The sequence below is a fragment of the Poecilia mexicana genome, unplaced genomic scaffold (genome assembly GCF_051168715.1).
Source record: "Poecilia mexicana isolate PSO_F unplaced genomic scaffold, ASM5116871v1 scaffold_18, whole genome shotgun sequence".
Classification (NCBI taxonomy): Eukaryota; Metazoa; Chordata; class Actinopteri; order Cyprinodontiformes; family Poeciliidae; genus Poecilia; species Poecilia mexicana.
In genome coordinates, this window is record NW_028263387.1 from 25,753,789 (window position 1) to 25,769,943 (window position 16,155).

Genomic DNA, 16,155 nt, shown 5'->3' on the forward strand with positions numbered 1-16,155 from the left:
CTGAAATAAGATTCAAGATATCAGGTCAGTGAACAGTGAGAGACTCGCAGACAGTCAAGGTCCCAGCGTCAGGAATCCAAGATGGCTGATTCCAGAACGAACAGCCTCCGTACACAGAGCACCTCCTCTTCCTCCTCTTCCTCTTCACCAAATGTTTAAACCAGAAATGGAAGATATTTCAGTGTGCAGGTTTGCAGAAGGCTAAACTTTGAAACGTATTATTCTACTGTAAGTTCTTCAAAGATTCTGTAAGAACATAAATCTACAACTAAGCTTAGACTTTGAAAACCTTTTGCCTTTGGAAGAAATCTCCTCCATTTTAATCCGAAAGATTAATAGAATATTTTCTTATATTTCAAGTATTATTTTAGCCTCATAATATTCAGTGGTATCAAACGTACCTCCTGTTGGTGACCTTGGATTGACAACAGCCAGCCAGCTTTCAGGAGACTCTCCAACTCGGGAAATGGTGCATTTATAGAGTCCTTCGTCTGACTTGGTGACCTTGGTGAAGGTCATATCGGTTTCATAGTCGGTTCCAAGACGGTCGCCATCTTTGTAGAAATCACTAAAGTGTGGTTCCTCTGTATCCTTCTGAATGCACTTTAGAGTCACAGTAGATCCTTCCTTCACTGGCTGAGCAGAAACATTCAGGATGACTGACCCACCTGATGGACAGCAGAAGATCAGTTTGACATGTTACATTCCTGTTTCTGATGGATTTATAACAAATTCAAAATCTACATGTTTATTTTCAGAAGATATGAAAAGTTAACAAACATCTTCAAAATGTCTGGTTTCTATGATGTAAAAGAAAAAGAAAAAATACTCTTTTACTTCCATATTTACTTATTTTATATTTTTATTTTTTCTCATTGTCAGATTTTAGTTATTATTAAAATGTAAAGGAAGGAAATATTCTGAAAGGATTTATCTTGATATAATTTTGTCCTGTAAATAAACCTTAGAATATTACGATGTGTGAACGTCTTTTAGAACATCATTTAGTTCATTTAAAAACTTTAAGACGTCATTGTGAACATTCAGACCTGTAACAGAGATGTTGAGAGCCCGGCTCTTTTCCCCTTCATGGTTTTCACACCAGTATTCTCCACTGTGGCTCTCAAAAGCGTACTGGATGCTGCAGGATGCAGCTGGGACGCTGCAGGCGTCAGAATCATTTGCTGAACTCGTTTTGTGAAGTTTTCTCCTCACTCTCCAAGCTTTCACTTCTTTGTCTTCCTCACAGCTTACAGAGACAGACTCATACTCAAAGAACTGAAGTCTGTCTGGAGAGATGAGAGGAAAAACTGCAATGATAAAAATACAGAAATTAATTGATGAACTTTAACATAAATCCATGAAAAACAATTAAAACTTATTTTTCATCAGCTGGTGAAAATGTTGATTAAATTGCTGATGAATTTGTTTGTAAGCAGTTTAAAATAATCAGAATAAAATCTATTTTTTTCTCTAAATAAATGCATGAAACAAATCAGTTTCCAACTCACCGGGTTTCTGATCAGTGTAACTCAGATCAGGTTTTGTCAACAGCAACACAAACATGTTCATGACTGTAGAAACACGAGAAAAGCTTCAGATCCAAACTCAAAATATAGAAATATGTCAGAAATAAATAAATAATATATCTTTACTCACAGATTTGCATGCAGAGAGCTGTGACCTCCATGACTGATGCTTGATGCTGACTGAACGAGTCTCACATGTAAACCCAGATCATATGCAGCGCAGAACTTCCTCTTCCTGTTTGACTTACACAGAGCAGCAGAGACACAGGGAGAAATACTGAGATATTGATGTAGAATTAATTTTATTTTAATGCAAACACACACAGACACTCAGGTTCTGTTATGGATCTGCAACAGAACTTAATATTTGTGTTAACAAAAATATTAACAGAGTTTATTACTGGGTAGTCAAATCTACGCTAAACACCTGTTTAGTCTACAATCTTCCTATCTGTACATAACTTTAGTCTTCATCTAGACTTGCTTGTTACAGCTTGGATTATTTTATTTCATTTTTTTTTAATAGACTATCTCTAATTGTATGTAGGTATGTTAATCTCCCAAATATTATTTATTTAGAACTTATGCAACAGTTAATTGGACCTTTAATAAATATCTGACAACTAGAAGCCGATGTTTTGTCGCCCCCTACGGGTTGGTATGAAGTATTAGTTCTACTGAATATATGCAGTATATTTACTGTCTCTGGCTTCTTATGATCCAGTCTTTTCTGCCCTCTAGTGGTCATTAGTACACATTGCGTTGATTTCCGTTCAGTGCTGCAGGAACACTGGTTTGTCATTTACGTTCATGTTTTTGTACACGTGTTATTGTTATGCAAAAGAAAATTATTAGGGATAGTTATAAATTTCATTTCTCCTTGATAGAATATATACACTGAATTTTAACTTAAAGAGTGAAAAACTCATAATTCCATTGCATATTTTAATTTCATCCACAAGAAAACATGGACTGATGTTACAGAAATTACAGAATAAGAAGATATCCAACCATAGATGGCAAATATGAACATTAGGATTTTTATTGTTAAAATAAAAACTAGAAACTTCTTTAATTGTACAAAAAAATCATCAGAAATAATTTAAGTAATTTTTAACTATTCACAAATATAATCTCAAGGCACTTATCCAGTTTAGGTTTCCCTTTTTTACATCAATCCAGTTCAAAGATAATGCATATTATCAAACAATACAGCACAATTTGTTATTCATTGGAAAATATTTTTTAAAAATATCCACTTAAAAACATCCAACCATTTCATTTCCTCTTGTACAAGCATGTGGCAACAGTGGAGAGGAACAACTCCCACTTAACCAGGCTTAGTATGAGCAGCAAACTGAGGGCTGAGACAAAAACAAAAAATGACAAAAACCCAACACCAAGGTGTAACTCTTTACATTTGAAAGCCCAACCAAAAATTATTTCTGCCATTAATTATTTTTCATTCTGTATAAAAATATGCAAGGCAGTAAAACTGCTACTCTTGTTTGCAGGATCTTGATAAAAGTAGATGAAACACCTTTTCATGTTGTTTTTTGCTGTCATGACAACAGCATTAGGAGATCAACTTAATTTATTTCACTTAATGATGGTTTGAGGTTTTTTAAACTTGATGAACTGAAAAAGTTCTCCTGAAGGGCAAATATGAACTGAAGGATGTAGATTCATCTCGCCCGGAACGTGAGCTGGAGATTGGCACCAGCACCCCTCCCGACCCCACTGAGGGACAAGGGTGAAGGAAAATGGATGGATGGATGGATGTAGATTCATGTTTTGGTGTTTGGACACCAGATGGCGCTAGTTTAACATCATAGTTTTATTCGACAGGGTTTAGATGATCTCAGCTCTGAATGTGATTCATGACTGCAGAGACCAGACTGACCTCAGTCTGATTCAGAGAGAAGACATGAAGGTGTTAATATTTATATAAACTCTCTAAACCACATGTGTCAAACTCAAGGCCCGCGGGCCACATGTGGCCCGCCATGTCATTTTATGTGGCCCCCGCAGCATTTTATAGGCCGACATTGACTTAGAATAGGTTTTGAGCACGAATTGACTACAAACTACATCTCCCACAATGCATTCCGATAGTTACCAGCTAACATTACGGCTTCTCGCCACTAGAGAGCAGCAGAGTCACCTCAAGCTGCTTATTGATTTTCCCAGCGAATAAAACTGAGACATTGACAAGCTAACATGAAAACGTCCAAGAAAAGAAAAATCGATTTACAAGTAAGACTGTGAATGAAGATGTGTGTGAGTTGGTGTCAGGGCGGCAGGTGGCGCTAGACGTTATCTTGACCGACAACATAAAAAAAAAAAAATATGTCCTGTACTATTTTATCCGTGAAATTACAATCATATTAACATCGGCTATTTAGTCGCATTTTATGCGGTTTAGTTAATATTCACCGTGAATCCAGATCCCATCACAAATTAAGCAGATAAATGCATCTACATTTTTCTCGTAGTGACAAAAACCACCTCAACAACTTTTAATAAATTAAATTATCAGCACTTCATCCGCTGGGGTCTGAACGCACTTCCTCCTGGTTCCCATCTGTAGAAAAATCTGCGCTAATTCATCAGTCAGTTGGATCTGTCTGGTCCAAACAGATCAACTGAACTCTGAGTGTTTTACCCTGTGCGGTCCGGTGTGAGCTTTTATCAGGATTTTATTTATTTATTTATTTTGCGTGGTTTCGCTTCTCCGAAACGGACAGATGTTACGTCTGCAGCTCCTCCAGACCGACGCTCTCCTGGGTAACATGCACCCAGAAGGCTGCATTTGTTAAATCCGCTGGATGAGTTTCTCCTAGCGGTTTCTAAGTCTTTGCAGCGGTGGAGCCTTGTCCGCAGTGGTTGAGCTGTTGACTGCGCATGTTACAGTCTAATTAACTTTTGCATCGTCATTTATTTCCTCCAGATAAACTACCGGCTCCTCAAATGGATTAACACAACGTTGCATTCTCTTTAGTTTTCTCTGGTCTGTAATGGAGACTTGAATTTAACAGGCCATTTCAACCAAAGGTTTGTAATGCGCTTCCCAACCATTTTTTATTTGTAAGTATTGATGTTATTTTTTAGCCAAGCCTCTGTCTCTGCTAATGACATCTTCAATACATTTTTTGATCCAGGCTTAGTTTATGGACTGAACAGACAGAAACAGTTACCATTATACAGTGTTGATTTTATTTTTGAGCCATTTTGTTTAATTGTAAAGTGTTGATTTTATGTTTGAAACCTTATTTATTTTGAAGTGTTGATTTTATTTTTGAACCCTTATTTATTGTAAAGTGTTGATTTTATTTTTGAAACCTTATTTATTTTGAAGTGTTGATTTTATTTTTGAAACCTTTTTTATTGTGAAGTGTTGATTTTATTTTTGAACCCTTATTTATTTTGGGGTGTGATTGTATGAAAGACCTTACACATGTGTTGCCCCATACGGGGTTTGAACCGACGACCTCAGCATTACCAGCACGGTGCTCTAACCTGTTGAGCTAACTCACCTACCTTACAAACTGTTGAGTTTCCATGAATTTAAGAAGAACTTACATGATCTTACCACAATGGAGCTTTGATAAAAGTGCTTATATTTTCAAAACAACATATATAATATTTTATTTTCCAGAGATTTTGTATTTTGAAGTGCTTATATTATTTTTGAACCATTTTTAATTTTCAAGTGATTGTATTTCAGATATATTTTTTATTTAATGTCTTAATTTTATTTTTGAACCATCTTTTATTTGTAAGTATTGATTTTATTTTTTAGCCATTTAACCAAGTCTCTGTAGAACCATTTGTCTCTGCTAATGACATCTTTAATACATTTTTTTGATCCCAGGCTTAGTTTATGGACTGTAATGTGAAATTGGGCACAAGTATAAATCTGACAGTTTGTTCACCAAGTTACTGTGCTCTCTGAGAGGATCTGTAAGTATTTGACATTGTTCCATGCCCGTTGATGTTAGTTTCTAACAAAATGTGGATCATCTACCAGGAACACTCCAAAGACCATGAGTTTCTGTAGTGTAGTGGTTATCATGTTTGCTTTACACACAAAAGGTCTTTGGTTCAAAACCAGACATAAACAGATTTTGCATGTTCTATTCATCACAGGTGTTTACTAAAGGTCAACAAGGATTCTGTGGTGTCATGGTCTGTACTCTGAATCCAGGCATCTGAGTGCAAACCTCAGTTTAAATTTTCATGCGTTGCATCTCACATCATCAACTTTGGAACCTCAAACTGAAACAAAGCAGACAAGTTCAGTTCCTGTAGTGTAATGGTTATCATGTTTGCTTTACACACAAAAGGTCTCTGGTTCAAAACCAGACAGAAACGGTTTTTGTAGGTTAAGCATCTCTTGGGGTGCAGTGAGACAACAAGAGCCTTCCTCTTTCATGATGTTTCATTTGCCAATCGACTTCAATGTAGGCTTCTTTGAAATCGAAGCTACTTTACTTTAATTACCTATTGGCAGTTCTATGGCGTAATGCACATGTGTCAAACTCAAGGCCCCGGGCCACATGTGGCCCCCCAGCATTTTATAGGCCAATAATTGACTTAAAATAGGTTTTGAGCACGAATTGACTACAAACTACATTTCAACCAAAGGTTTGTATTCAGAAAGAATGTTTTTAATTAATTGATTTCAGTTGCCTCTGAGACTAAATCTTTGCTTAAATATGTCTGCCCATGTGACTTGTTTTCATTATTTGTTTGCTCACCTTTAAACACTGATTTAAATATTGTAATTTTTAAACTGAGCAGTAATTTTACATCCATGGAAACTCAAATGTAATATTTAAAACTCCAATACATAAAATCAGTTATTTAACAATATAAGGTGGTGTTTAATTTTTTTTTTAACATTGTATTTTCATACATTTATGCTAGAGGTGCCCAAGTCTAGTTTTCCAGAGCTACCATCTGCAGCTTTAGATGGTTCCTTCTCTAACACACCTGGACCATTGACTCATTATAAGCCTCTGAATGAGGGAAGTCAGCCTTCTGTCTGGGGTGTTTTATCAGGGATGCCCTCCTGATTTGTACCATCAATGTGGCCCGTTGAGGGGGGCCAATATGCTGAAGTGGCCCTCGGTGAAATTGAGTTTGACACCCCTGGTATACATGATAGTATAAATGACAATAAATATTAAACAAATAAGTGAAGAAATACACTTCATTTATGAACAATTACAAGATGATGAACAAATACTTACAAGAAATAAAAGGAAACAGTCTACTCTTATATAAGTGCAATATTTTTAAGTCATAAATTTATTTGACCACTAAATGTCATTCAACGTAATTGTTTCAACTAAATAAATCTATCAAAGATTACAATTTTGTTTTATCTCATGCAGTGATGAATATTTAACAGCCCAACTGACCTAACAAACAAATAAACCACTAGAGTTTGATGGATGTTCAATTGCCAACTAGAGGAGAAACAAAACAAGAAAAATAATAAAAATAAAGAAGAAATCCAAACATGCAAGACAAATCTTAAACAAAATACAAAACCACTTAATTAATCATCCCATAGAGTCTCTGTTTAACTCTGAAATTAATGTAAAAGCTGAAAACACTTTAAAACAAAACAGTGTGGGCAGCCCATAAAGCAGTGGTGCGATTAAAATACTCCATGAGTTTTAAATGTGTCTGTCTGAGTGCAGCAGCGCGGCTCCCTGCAGGTGCTGAGCTTCTGGCGAAAAGTCCCAGAGAAACTCAAAGCGCCGCGTCACGATGCAGGTTCAGCGCACGCAGCTACAGCAAGTACTATACCACAGCAAAACTGACAACAGTCACAATAACACTCAAAAAATGTTGCCCAAGAATGACTGAGACCTGAAAAAGAAATAAACATGCATTATCAACTTAAACACTCATCTTTTTAAAACTTTCCTTTCTAAAAGATTCGACCATCTGTTTGCAAAGGTGACTACAAATTTATTCTGATCTATAAATTAGGTTTAGCATAAATTAATTATTAGCTTGCGATGTTGTCCCTTTTTTCGTTAATATTTTACCAGTAAAATGTGTGTTTTGTTTTTTTCTCTTTCAAACATACCTGCCATAACAGCACAAGGAACGGTGAATATGAGTGCAACAACAATGACGCCGACAATGATGCCGATCATTTGCAAACGTGAAATGTTGGCTCCTGAAACAAGAGGAAAAATTCACACAAACACGCAAAACTGAATTTTTATACATCCAGCTGAAGCGTCTCACAGAACACATGTTGGTACAAAAAGCATTAAAATGTTCAAATTACTATGACGAATGGCTGAATGGTCAGAAATTTGTAGGACCATGTGTTTTTTCTAAAATTTTCAAAGCAGCTTTGCATCGTGATGAGAGAAGACATCTGTATGAACCTGTTTTATCAGAATGCAGTGTAATTAAATTAAAATCATCTTGTACCAACAACAAAACGTGAGCATTACCTGCTGTGGTGTTGTGAGAAGTCGGCATGGTGTTTGTCTGCGTTTGATTTTCTTGTCTTTGTGCATCTTTATGATATTGGTTGGAATATCCTTGAGTTGGTGCAGATTGAACTGGAACAGAAAAAAAATATTTATATATATGCAGGGGTGTGGAAATGAGCTTAAAGTCAGACTTTAGCTTAGCATATGCATCAGATTGTGTATCAATGAAGAAAAGGAAGCTGTTAGAATGAAAATGTTTCTTTTGTAACAATACTGAAAAATATGTTGGTAATAGTTTTTTTATCTGTGATGATGGGAAATGCAGACAGGATGTGCAGAGACAGCAAACAGAGTTCTGGGTTCCTGGGATCCAGACAGGAACCGTTCCTCTTGCTCAGCTTGTTGGGTGGCTTGCTTCACTTCCTCTGTTTGAGTTTTCCCATCATACTGTTTTAAATGTGTCACTAACTGCTCTTTTTCTGGTACAATTATTCTTAAAAGTCTCTAAAACTTGTTTTTCCTCTGAAACGTAATCATGGTGTCGTCCTCTACATCATCTGGAAACTAAAACTGCAACGCCATCTTAGTCAGCGGTTCTTCACAGATGGGTCTGTTATTCTTGGTCTGAACTTTCATCATATTGACATAAGAGAAAGTGAAACTATTATGTTTAAACTAAGCTCAGTGATTCTTGAGAATAGGGACAAAATGGGTTTTAATTTTCCCATGATTTTTTTTTGTTATTTCTCAACCTTATGTATGCAAATATGACAAATAATGTTTTGGAAATGTAAAGATACTAAGGTACAGGCTCCCAGTTGCAACATTTAAAAAAAAAATTACATTTTTAATTGACCTGACCCAGAACTTTGTCATCACAATCTGGCAAAAATAAATAAAAAAAATTTTTAACGACCCTTTTAGTGATATTTTTTACTCATTTTACAGACAAATGCTTCTCAAGAAACAAAATAAATATTATTTAAAACCAAAAACAACAAAAAGTCCATCTGATGGAGTTGACAGAACTGAAGGTGGTGACAAACTAGTGAGTAAAATGAAAAACTTGGTACATGTGAAGTAATGCAATTCATGTAAAAATGCATTAAAATGAATTAATTGCACATTTAAGTGAGATCTGACAACAATTTCATTGAAAGAGTCAGAAAAACTCTGATGGAGTTGAAAAAAGCCAAACTACCTCAATTTATATGATGTTATTCTGAAGGAGGTCATATTGTAGCTCATCAGGTCCATGAAATCTTTACAGTTTACCAAAATTAAGCTTTTATTTCACAAAATTTCATCAAAGTTTTGTAAATTGTCAGTTATGGAGTTGACACATCATGGTTGTGATGAGCAATTTAGGATTAAAACAGAAGAAAAAACTAAAGAAGAATAACATAAGCTAACCAGAGCTAACTAGCCCTCTTAGCAAAGGAAGAGAAAGGATGACGTCATGGGGTCCTCAGAAGTTCAGGTGCCCCCCGATAATGCCTGATTTTTTTACATTCTTTTCATTTCTGACAGTGTTGACAAAAACTAGGGACAAATTTCACTGGAGTTGGAAAATATATAAAAATTATTTTTAATTCAATTCATTGATACTTCTATAATTATTTATATGACTACTTTTACTTACTTGTCACAATATATACTTTTAGTATTTCTTTAATTATTTTAAACTATTATAATGTATTGAGTTCTGCTCCTGGACAAGGGATTTTACAGGCATCATCCACCAACTACAATGTTTAAAATAAAAAAATATTCAGCAAACACCAGGAAAATATAACTTGTTGTGCTCACATGACCCAGGTTAGTTGAGTCAGATATTTGAAAAAATTATATTTTGTGTATATTTTATTCAAATGTTGTGCTTTATCCATAGCACCTGTTTTCTCCCTATTCTCAAGAATCACTGAGCTGTTTTAAAATCATAAAAGACTTACCTGTTGAGGCTGCAAGAGCAAGAAGAGCAACAAAGATTCCCACTGAAGTTTTCATTGCGGTGAAAGGAATGAAAGCTGCTTTCTTTTTGCTCTCTTGTCAGGTTTAAATTACCCAGAAAACCCTGGAATGTTTTCAGATCCTCTGATGGTATCTAGAGATTGTGATTCTTCAGCTTGGTGTCAACGGACAGGATCTGTCTTAACGTTGACACCAGATAAACTTATCTTCTCCTTTCACTTTCTATCAGGGCTTGGTTGTTGCAATTGGCAGTTGAGGACAGAGATGGAGAGACGGATGAGCTTTAACCCAGCCCACAATTTGTTTTTCAGCTTGCTAAAGTTTTTATTGCAATTCTTTCTTTTTCTCTGTTTTTCTTTTTTGCTCTGATAAAATCACAAATCAGCACAATGTTATCGATTAAAATATCATATAGCCATTAAAATAAGCTTATGTAATATAATTGTCATGTTTGTACAATGTAAATATAACATGGTTGTATTCAAAAACACATTAACCTGAGTGACAGCAACGCTCTACTTGTAAATTTGGAACATTTTTTTCCAACTTTGACCCAAAAAAGTGATAACAGTTTATTTAGTTTTTCCGTTTATGTTTTGATAAATCAGCCACACACATAACCAAACTTAGACATTATATTTTGTAAAATATTGAGCGAATTAAATGGAGACAGTCTAACCTTTTTACTAGAGGAAAATCTGTGCAATTTATTGTGAAACTCAGTGGAGAACCTCAGCACATATGACATTACATCAGGATTTATTGTTTAAATCTGAAGTGGCTTTAGGGACGGCAGGAGAGGATTTCCTGCAGCAGCGCGGACCTAAAGCAAAAAGGAATAAGACCATCAAAAAAACCACAAACAACAATAATTTAATCATAATGATGACATTTTGATGTGCTTGGATTTCTTAGTAATCATTATGTAGGAAAAAGATGATCAACTTTAAGAATGTTCATTAAAAAGCTGTAAATATATGAATGAACTGGACCAGTTTTACTGGTATTCTCACATGATGCATCTTGAAGTAAAACATATTTTACTACATAGGAAATTAAAATTTTAAAACTCATCAATTTGCTTGTTATCCAAGTTGTGTTTCTACCTGCACAGCCAATGAGGAAGATGATAACTGGGACTCCCAGTGAAACTCCACTGATGATGAGCCGAGACTTCAGGTCAAGATCTACGAAAAACACAGGATGAAGAAACAGACAGTGTTTTTAATAAACCACAAGAAAAAGTAACATTTTTTCACACTACACACATTTAGTGATTTAGTAACAAACTGGGGTGGCCCAGCTTTTTATGCCTGGCTTAACTAAACCTGCACACTTAAAGAAATAAGCTCATGCAAGTTTTCTGCTGAGATGAAACTAAAAATCTTTTCATATATACAGAAAACATTAAATCCAGAATCTATCAAGAAACAGCAAGGCTTCATTTTAATAAGAAAATATTTAAGATATAAAAAATTTAACCTACTTTTGTACTAAATGAGAAAAACAGTCTGCCTTTATCTTGCTGATTTTCTCTCCTGTGCTTTTTCAAATATAACATGTTTGTGCCAATAGCACCTTTAGAAATAAGTTTACAATGAACAATTGTCATGTGTTAAATGCTTATTTTATCCACTGTACATCAGAACAAAATGATGTTTTGAAGCAGTTTTAATTTCCTAAGTGAAGTTAAAATGTTACTTGAAGGTCTGTAGTGATAGTATCTCGGTCTCCACAGTCTGTCACTCTGGGTCCCATTAAGGTCTCCAAACATTTCAGCCACAGGTTGGCTGGTGACATTTTGTGCCATTGTTGATGGAGCTGGTGAAGCAAAAAGATATAAAAATACAGACAGAGGCATATCGTTCAAAACAAAAGATAAAGGAACACATTACAAAGTAATAAATTAACTTTTGTTTCAATTCAATGAGGTGCAGGATCAACTGGGGATTAATTTTCACATCTGGATTTAAGGACAGCTGTTGAGGTGGGATGTTGTGCATCATTAACACTTTGATTAATTTGTCACATTACAGTCATGAATCTAATTTTTTTTGCAAACTTTTCTGTCACTGATCAACACAAAGTGATGCACAGTTATAGGAAAATATTACATTATTTACCAAATATTTTCCATATAAAGTTGTGATTTTCTTCAGCATCTCTCAATAAAATTTAGCTTATTTGTTTACTTTCAAAATCCACCTATGTGTAATTTAATGTAATTTAATGCATTGTACATTAAATTATGTATAATAATTTACCTCAGATTCACAGATGTTCTGTGAAAACCTCAAAGGTTTGTCAGAGAACATCTGTGAATAAATTACATCTCAAAACAAACTTCTTCCTTTGATTATTGAAAATACAGGCATTTTATTTGTTTAAAGCACTCAGATCTTATTTAAAATATGTTAGAAAGTGACTTACCAGCAGAGGCTGCATGAGCAAAAAGGACAACAAAGATTCCCACTGATAAATTCATTGTTTGCAGTCGGTTGTCAAAGTAAAGATGTGGCGTCTTCTTTGCGTAAAGATATGAAATCTAATCTTCTTTTTAATGCCAGTGAGACACAAAGTAGTCGCCTTTATTATATGACGAAGGACATCAGGTGGTTTTTAATTGGATAATCTAACAGAGAAGCTTTAACTTCACTTTCGAGTTTTATTCCGTATTTGTACATTGTGTCATTTTGGGAATAAGTTCAGTTTTACAGTTTAAGTTCCTCATTGACTTTATATTTGTTAAGCATTTGTATTATAATGGCAGTTATAACTGAGGAAATTAATCATAATGAGCTTCATTCAACAGGTTGATGAGCACGCAAACTAGAAATGACTTTGGTTCCTCTTTACGCTCAACAAAAACATTTAGAACATAAATATACTAAAAATAAGAAAGAAAAGGCAATAAAAGGCTTTTAATATTATTTTTATTTAATTAACATACTGATGGAAAAATTTCATTTTATCAACATTCTCTAACCATGTTTTATTTTGGAGTTATTAATCTGGGCTTTACTTGTTTTTGGTATAGACTCATTTAAACTATGATCATCACCATCAGAATGATTTGGTCCAAATATGTGTATATGTATTAATCAATTTTGTTTTGTAACCAGGTTGCTATGTACTGCAGACTTCTGCCCAGGTCCCCCTTGAAAATGAGATCTAGATCTCAATGGGGTTTACCTGGTTAAATAAAGGAATAAAAATAAAAAATAAAATCAACTCATCCAGATGGAGTCCGTCAGACTTTCTGCAACAAACATTGATCCATGTAAATCATGGATCAATTTATTTAAATGTGTTGAATTAATCAGCTAAATGTGTGTTTGCTCCATCAGCCTAAAGGTTTACAAACACCCCACCTACGCTGAGAAAAGACAGAAAACAGAGTTTACCCAGCATACAAAGTCGAACGAAAATATTTATTCTATTTTCTGAGTTTTCTAACAACTTTGTTAAACTTCAGAGGAAGATTTAAAGAAGATGTTGAAGAATTTATCAGGCCTTTTACCAAATTTTATTATTTTATCATATTTATAATTTTTTACAAATAAAATAATATTACTAGTTTTTCAATTGTTGCTGTAAAACTAATTGCCAGTTGGGATTAAAAAGATCTGATTCTGAAAATGATCCAATTACAGCTCAGTTTTTGTTTGTTCTTAATTTAATCACCATTAGCAAGAAAAGCTTCACAGATTTCACAGGAAACTTCAATGCAGATTTTACAGCAGCTCTCAGTGGAACCTGAAGTAAACACAAAATAAAATGACAATTATCTTTTTAAATACATCATAATAACAGTGTATTTTATTGGGCCTTTAAAAGTATAAACAGATCACACAAAGAATTTAAAGTTACTTAATTAAAAAATTAAGCTTGCCATTGAACATAACAGACATATTTACATAAAGAAAAATGTTAATTCATCTATTAAATTCTAAAAAAAAAAAAAAAAAAAACAGGGACTCAAGATGTGAAAGAATCATGGATTTATTTTCAGGTGTTTCTGAGCTGCAGTGAGATTTGAAATCAGATTTAAACTCTTTCATAAACATTATTTTTTATCACAGTAAGAAGATGACAAATTGTACTTTGAGTTCAGATATTAGGAATACAGTATGACATTTGTGTGTGATCTATCTTAACTTCCACTGACCAAAATTAGTTTCTTAGTCAAAATTTAAAAAAAAATCCCGTCAGTCTTTGCCAGAGTCTGTTTACTTTATTTATGTGTTTGTTTCATACCTCCAAACACAATCAGGAAGATGACGATGATCAACACGACTACGACGACACCGATGATTCTCCCAATATTACGAATGACTCCAGTTGAGTCTGAAAAAGAAAAAGTTCCTGAAGGCAGCAGCACAAAGCTGAGCGACTCTTAGGTGTTTCAAACTTGCTCAAACTTTTTTCTAAGCATTTGTTTGTTTAATGTTCCAAACCCAACAAAATCTACCATAAATATTAACATCAAACAAAAAATGACATAGAGACTATAGAATATACCGTATTTCCTCTCTATAGGGCGCACCTTGAAAGAATGGTCTATTTTAAAACTTTTTTCGTATAGAAGGCGCAACGCATAGAAAAGACGTTACAGTTAAGATTGCCAACCGTCCCATATTAAAGCTATACATGACGTGACTTGTTCCGTAACAACAAAGAGATGGTCCCCGAGTATTTTATATAGTAGGCTGCCCCAGTCATTGTTTCACTCACGGTGTTGGTGACCCAGAAAACAGTTATGCCCAACTGCTTTCTGGGTAACACAGACCATCCGACACGCAGCCACTGCAGTCTCTGTCTCTCTTTATTAACTCAGACTTTATTAACAAACCAACGTTCTGACAACAATCCCAGCATGCACCGCGCGCTTCTTCTTCTACGGGCGAAAATGAAGTCAGCGGCTACTTACCGTAGTTGCTAGACCTGTTGTGGCTCAATATTGGTCCATATATAAGGCGGACCGATTATAAGGCGCACTGTCGGCTTTTGAGGAAATTGAAGGTTTTTAGGTGCACCTTATAGTGCGGAAAATACGGTAATTATTCTCTTCTAGACTCCTGGACAACAGCATCTTTGTTGGTAACAAGTTAGAAGCTTAAACAGCTGAACGTCAGTGATTGGCTGAACACTACCTTCTACCTTTTTTAGTAGCGTAATAATTATGTTTTGTCAGGAGGTTGTTACTGTCAGTGTGATTATCTTGTTCCACCACGGCATGTGGATGTTTGGTGGTTTCGTTTTGTGCTGATGCTGTTAGACCTGGAAAAGCAAAACAAATCCAAACAAAATTTTAAAATGTAAGATTATTACACCTTTATTCTTGTTCTCATATATGTATCCATAGCAAAGAGGCAGATTTTCAACATGTTATTCACCATCCCAGCTTGAGGAAATCCAAATCCACTGACTTCCATTGAATATACAATTTTTAAGTTAGCAACTTAAAACCTGAGAGTTTGTTCTTTATATAGACCAAAAACAAAATGTGGTTTATTATGGAAGGAAAATTATACAGAACTTTATAATTTTTTTTCTGAAAAGTCCGACATGAATTTTCATTCAAGATCCTTTACATCACTCAGACACAGGTGTTTGACCCATAATCTCTGATAACTTTGAGCAACAGATATTAGTAACAAAGAAACATACCAGCTGAGGATACAAGAGCAAAAATCACTGTAAAGATTCCCATTGTTAGCGTCCACAGAAGGATGAACCTAAAGAAAAATGATCGGCTTTCTCAGAGCAGCTCAGACACTGAGCCTCTCACTCAGTTTTTCCAGAAATATAATAACATAGTTTGTTGTGTCTATTGACAGTGGGTACTTCTCATCTACGTATTCTAATAAAGGAGAACTACAGATCATTGTTTTCAGTTTTGTCAGTGTTTTGGTTTGACTGTTATTCACTGTTATAGTTCCAAGTTCCTTCTTCTTCTTGAAAACATCACCATTTATTTCTCAAGAGAGAAATTCAAAGCGTTTAATATGAATAGTGATGCAAGACTGAACTGTCGCATTGTTGACACGTTTTTGGATATGATCATGTTTACTGTGGTATAATATAGGTTTTGTTTCTATGTATGCTGTTTCTGCTCAAAATTAACTCTAAAATTAGTAAGTAGTATATCAGGTTAACAGGTTTTCCTAACAAATATGTTTGCAGTG

The 16,155-nt window shown here is 34.7% G+C and overlaps 1 protein-coding gene and 1 long non-coding RNA gene across 6 annotated transcripts; both read right to left on the reverse strand.

The window, feature by feature from the left end:
* Positions 1 to 426: 426 nt before the first annotated feature.
* Positions 427 to 1,731, reverse strand: LOC148154354 (uncharacterized). Its single transcript, XR_015766014.1, has 3 exons — positions 1,660 to 1,731; positions 1,512 to 1,574; positions 427 to 1,310 (listed from the first exon to the last, which is right to left on the reverse strand). It is a non-coding gene; the product is annotated as an uncharacterized LOC148154354 (long non-coding RNA).
* Positions 1,732 to 6,728: 4,997 nt separating this feature from the next.
* LOC148154355 (uncharacterized) lies at positions 6,729 to 15,789 on the reverse strand. 5 transcript variants are annotated; one of them, XR_015766011.1, is made up of 9 exons: positions 15,638 to 15,784; positions 14,225 to 14,314; positions 12,398 to 13,723; positions 11,669 to 11,788; positions 11,074 to 11,154; positions 9,949 to 10,790; positions 8,015 to 8,125; positions 7,636 to 7,728; positions 6,729 to 7,412 (listed from the first exon to the last, which is right to left on the reverse strand). XR_015766011.1 is itself a non-coding variant. In XM_088015294.1 (7 exons), exons 4-7 carry the CDS (start codon positions 12,450 to 12,452, stop codon positions 10,720 to 10,722), a joined length of 327 nt encoding a protein of 108 aa, XP_087871420.1. In that variant the 5' UTR covers positions 12,453 to 13,723; positions 14,225 to 14,314; positions 15,128 to 15,247; positions 15,638 to 15,788; the 3' UTR covers positions 10,648 to 10,719. The 5 variants fall into 5 exon arrangements, 1 of the variants encoding a protein (XP_087871420.1); XR_015766012.1 differs by lacking the exon at positions 15,638 to 15,784 and adding an exon at positions 14,702 to 15,110; XR_015766010.1 differs by lacking the exon at positions 15,638 to 15,784 and having other exon boundaries at positions 14,225 to 14,691.
* Positions 15,790 to 16,155: the final 366 nt, after the last annotated feature.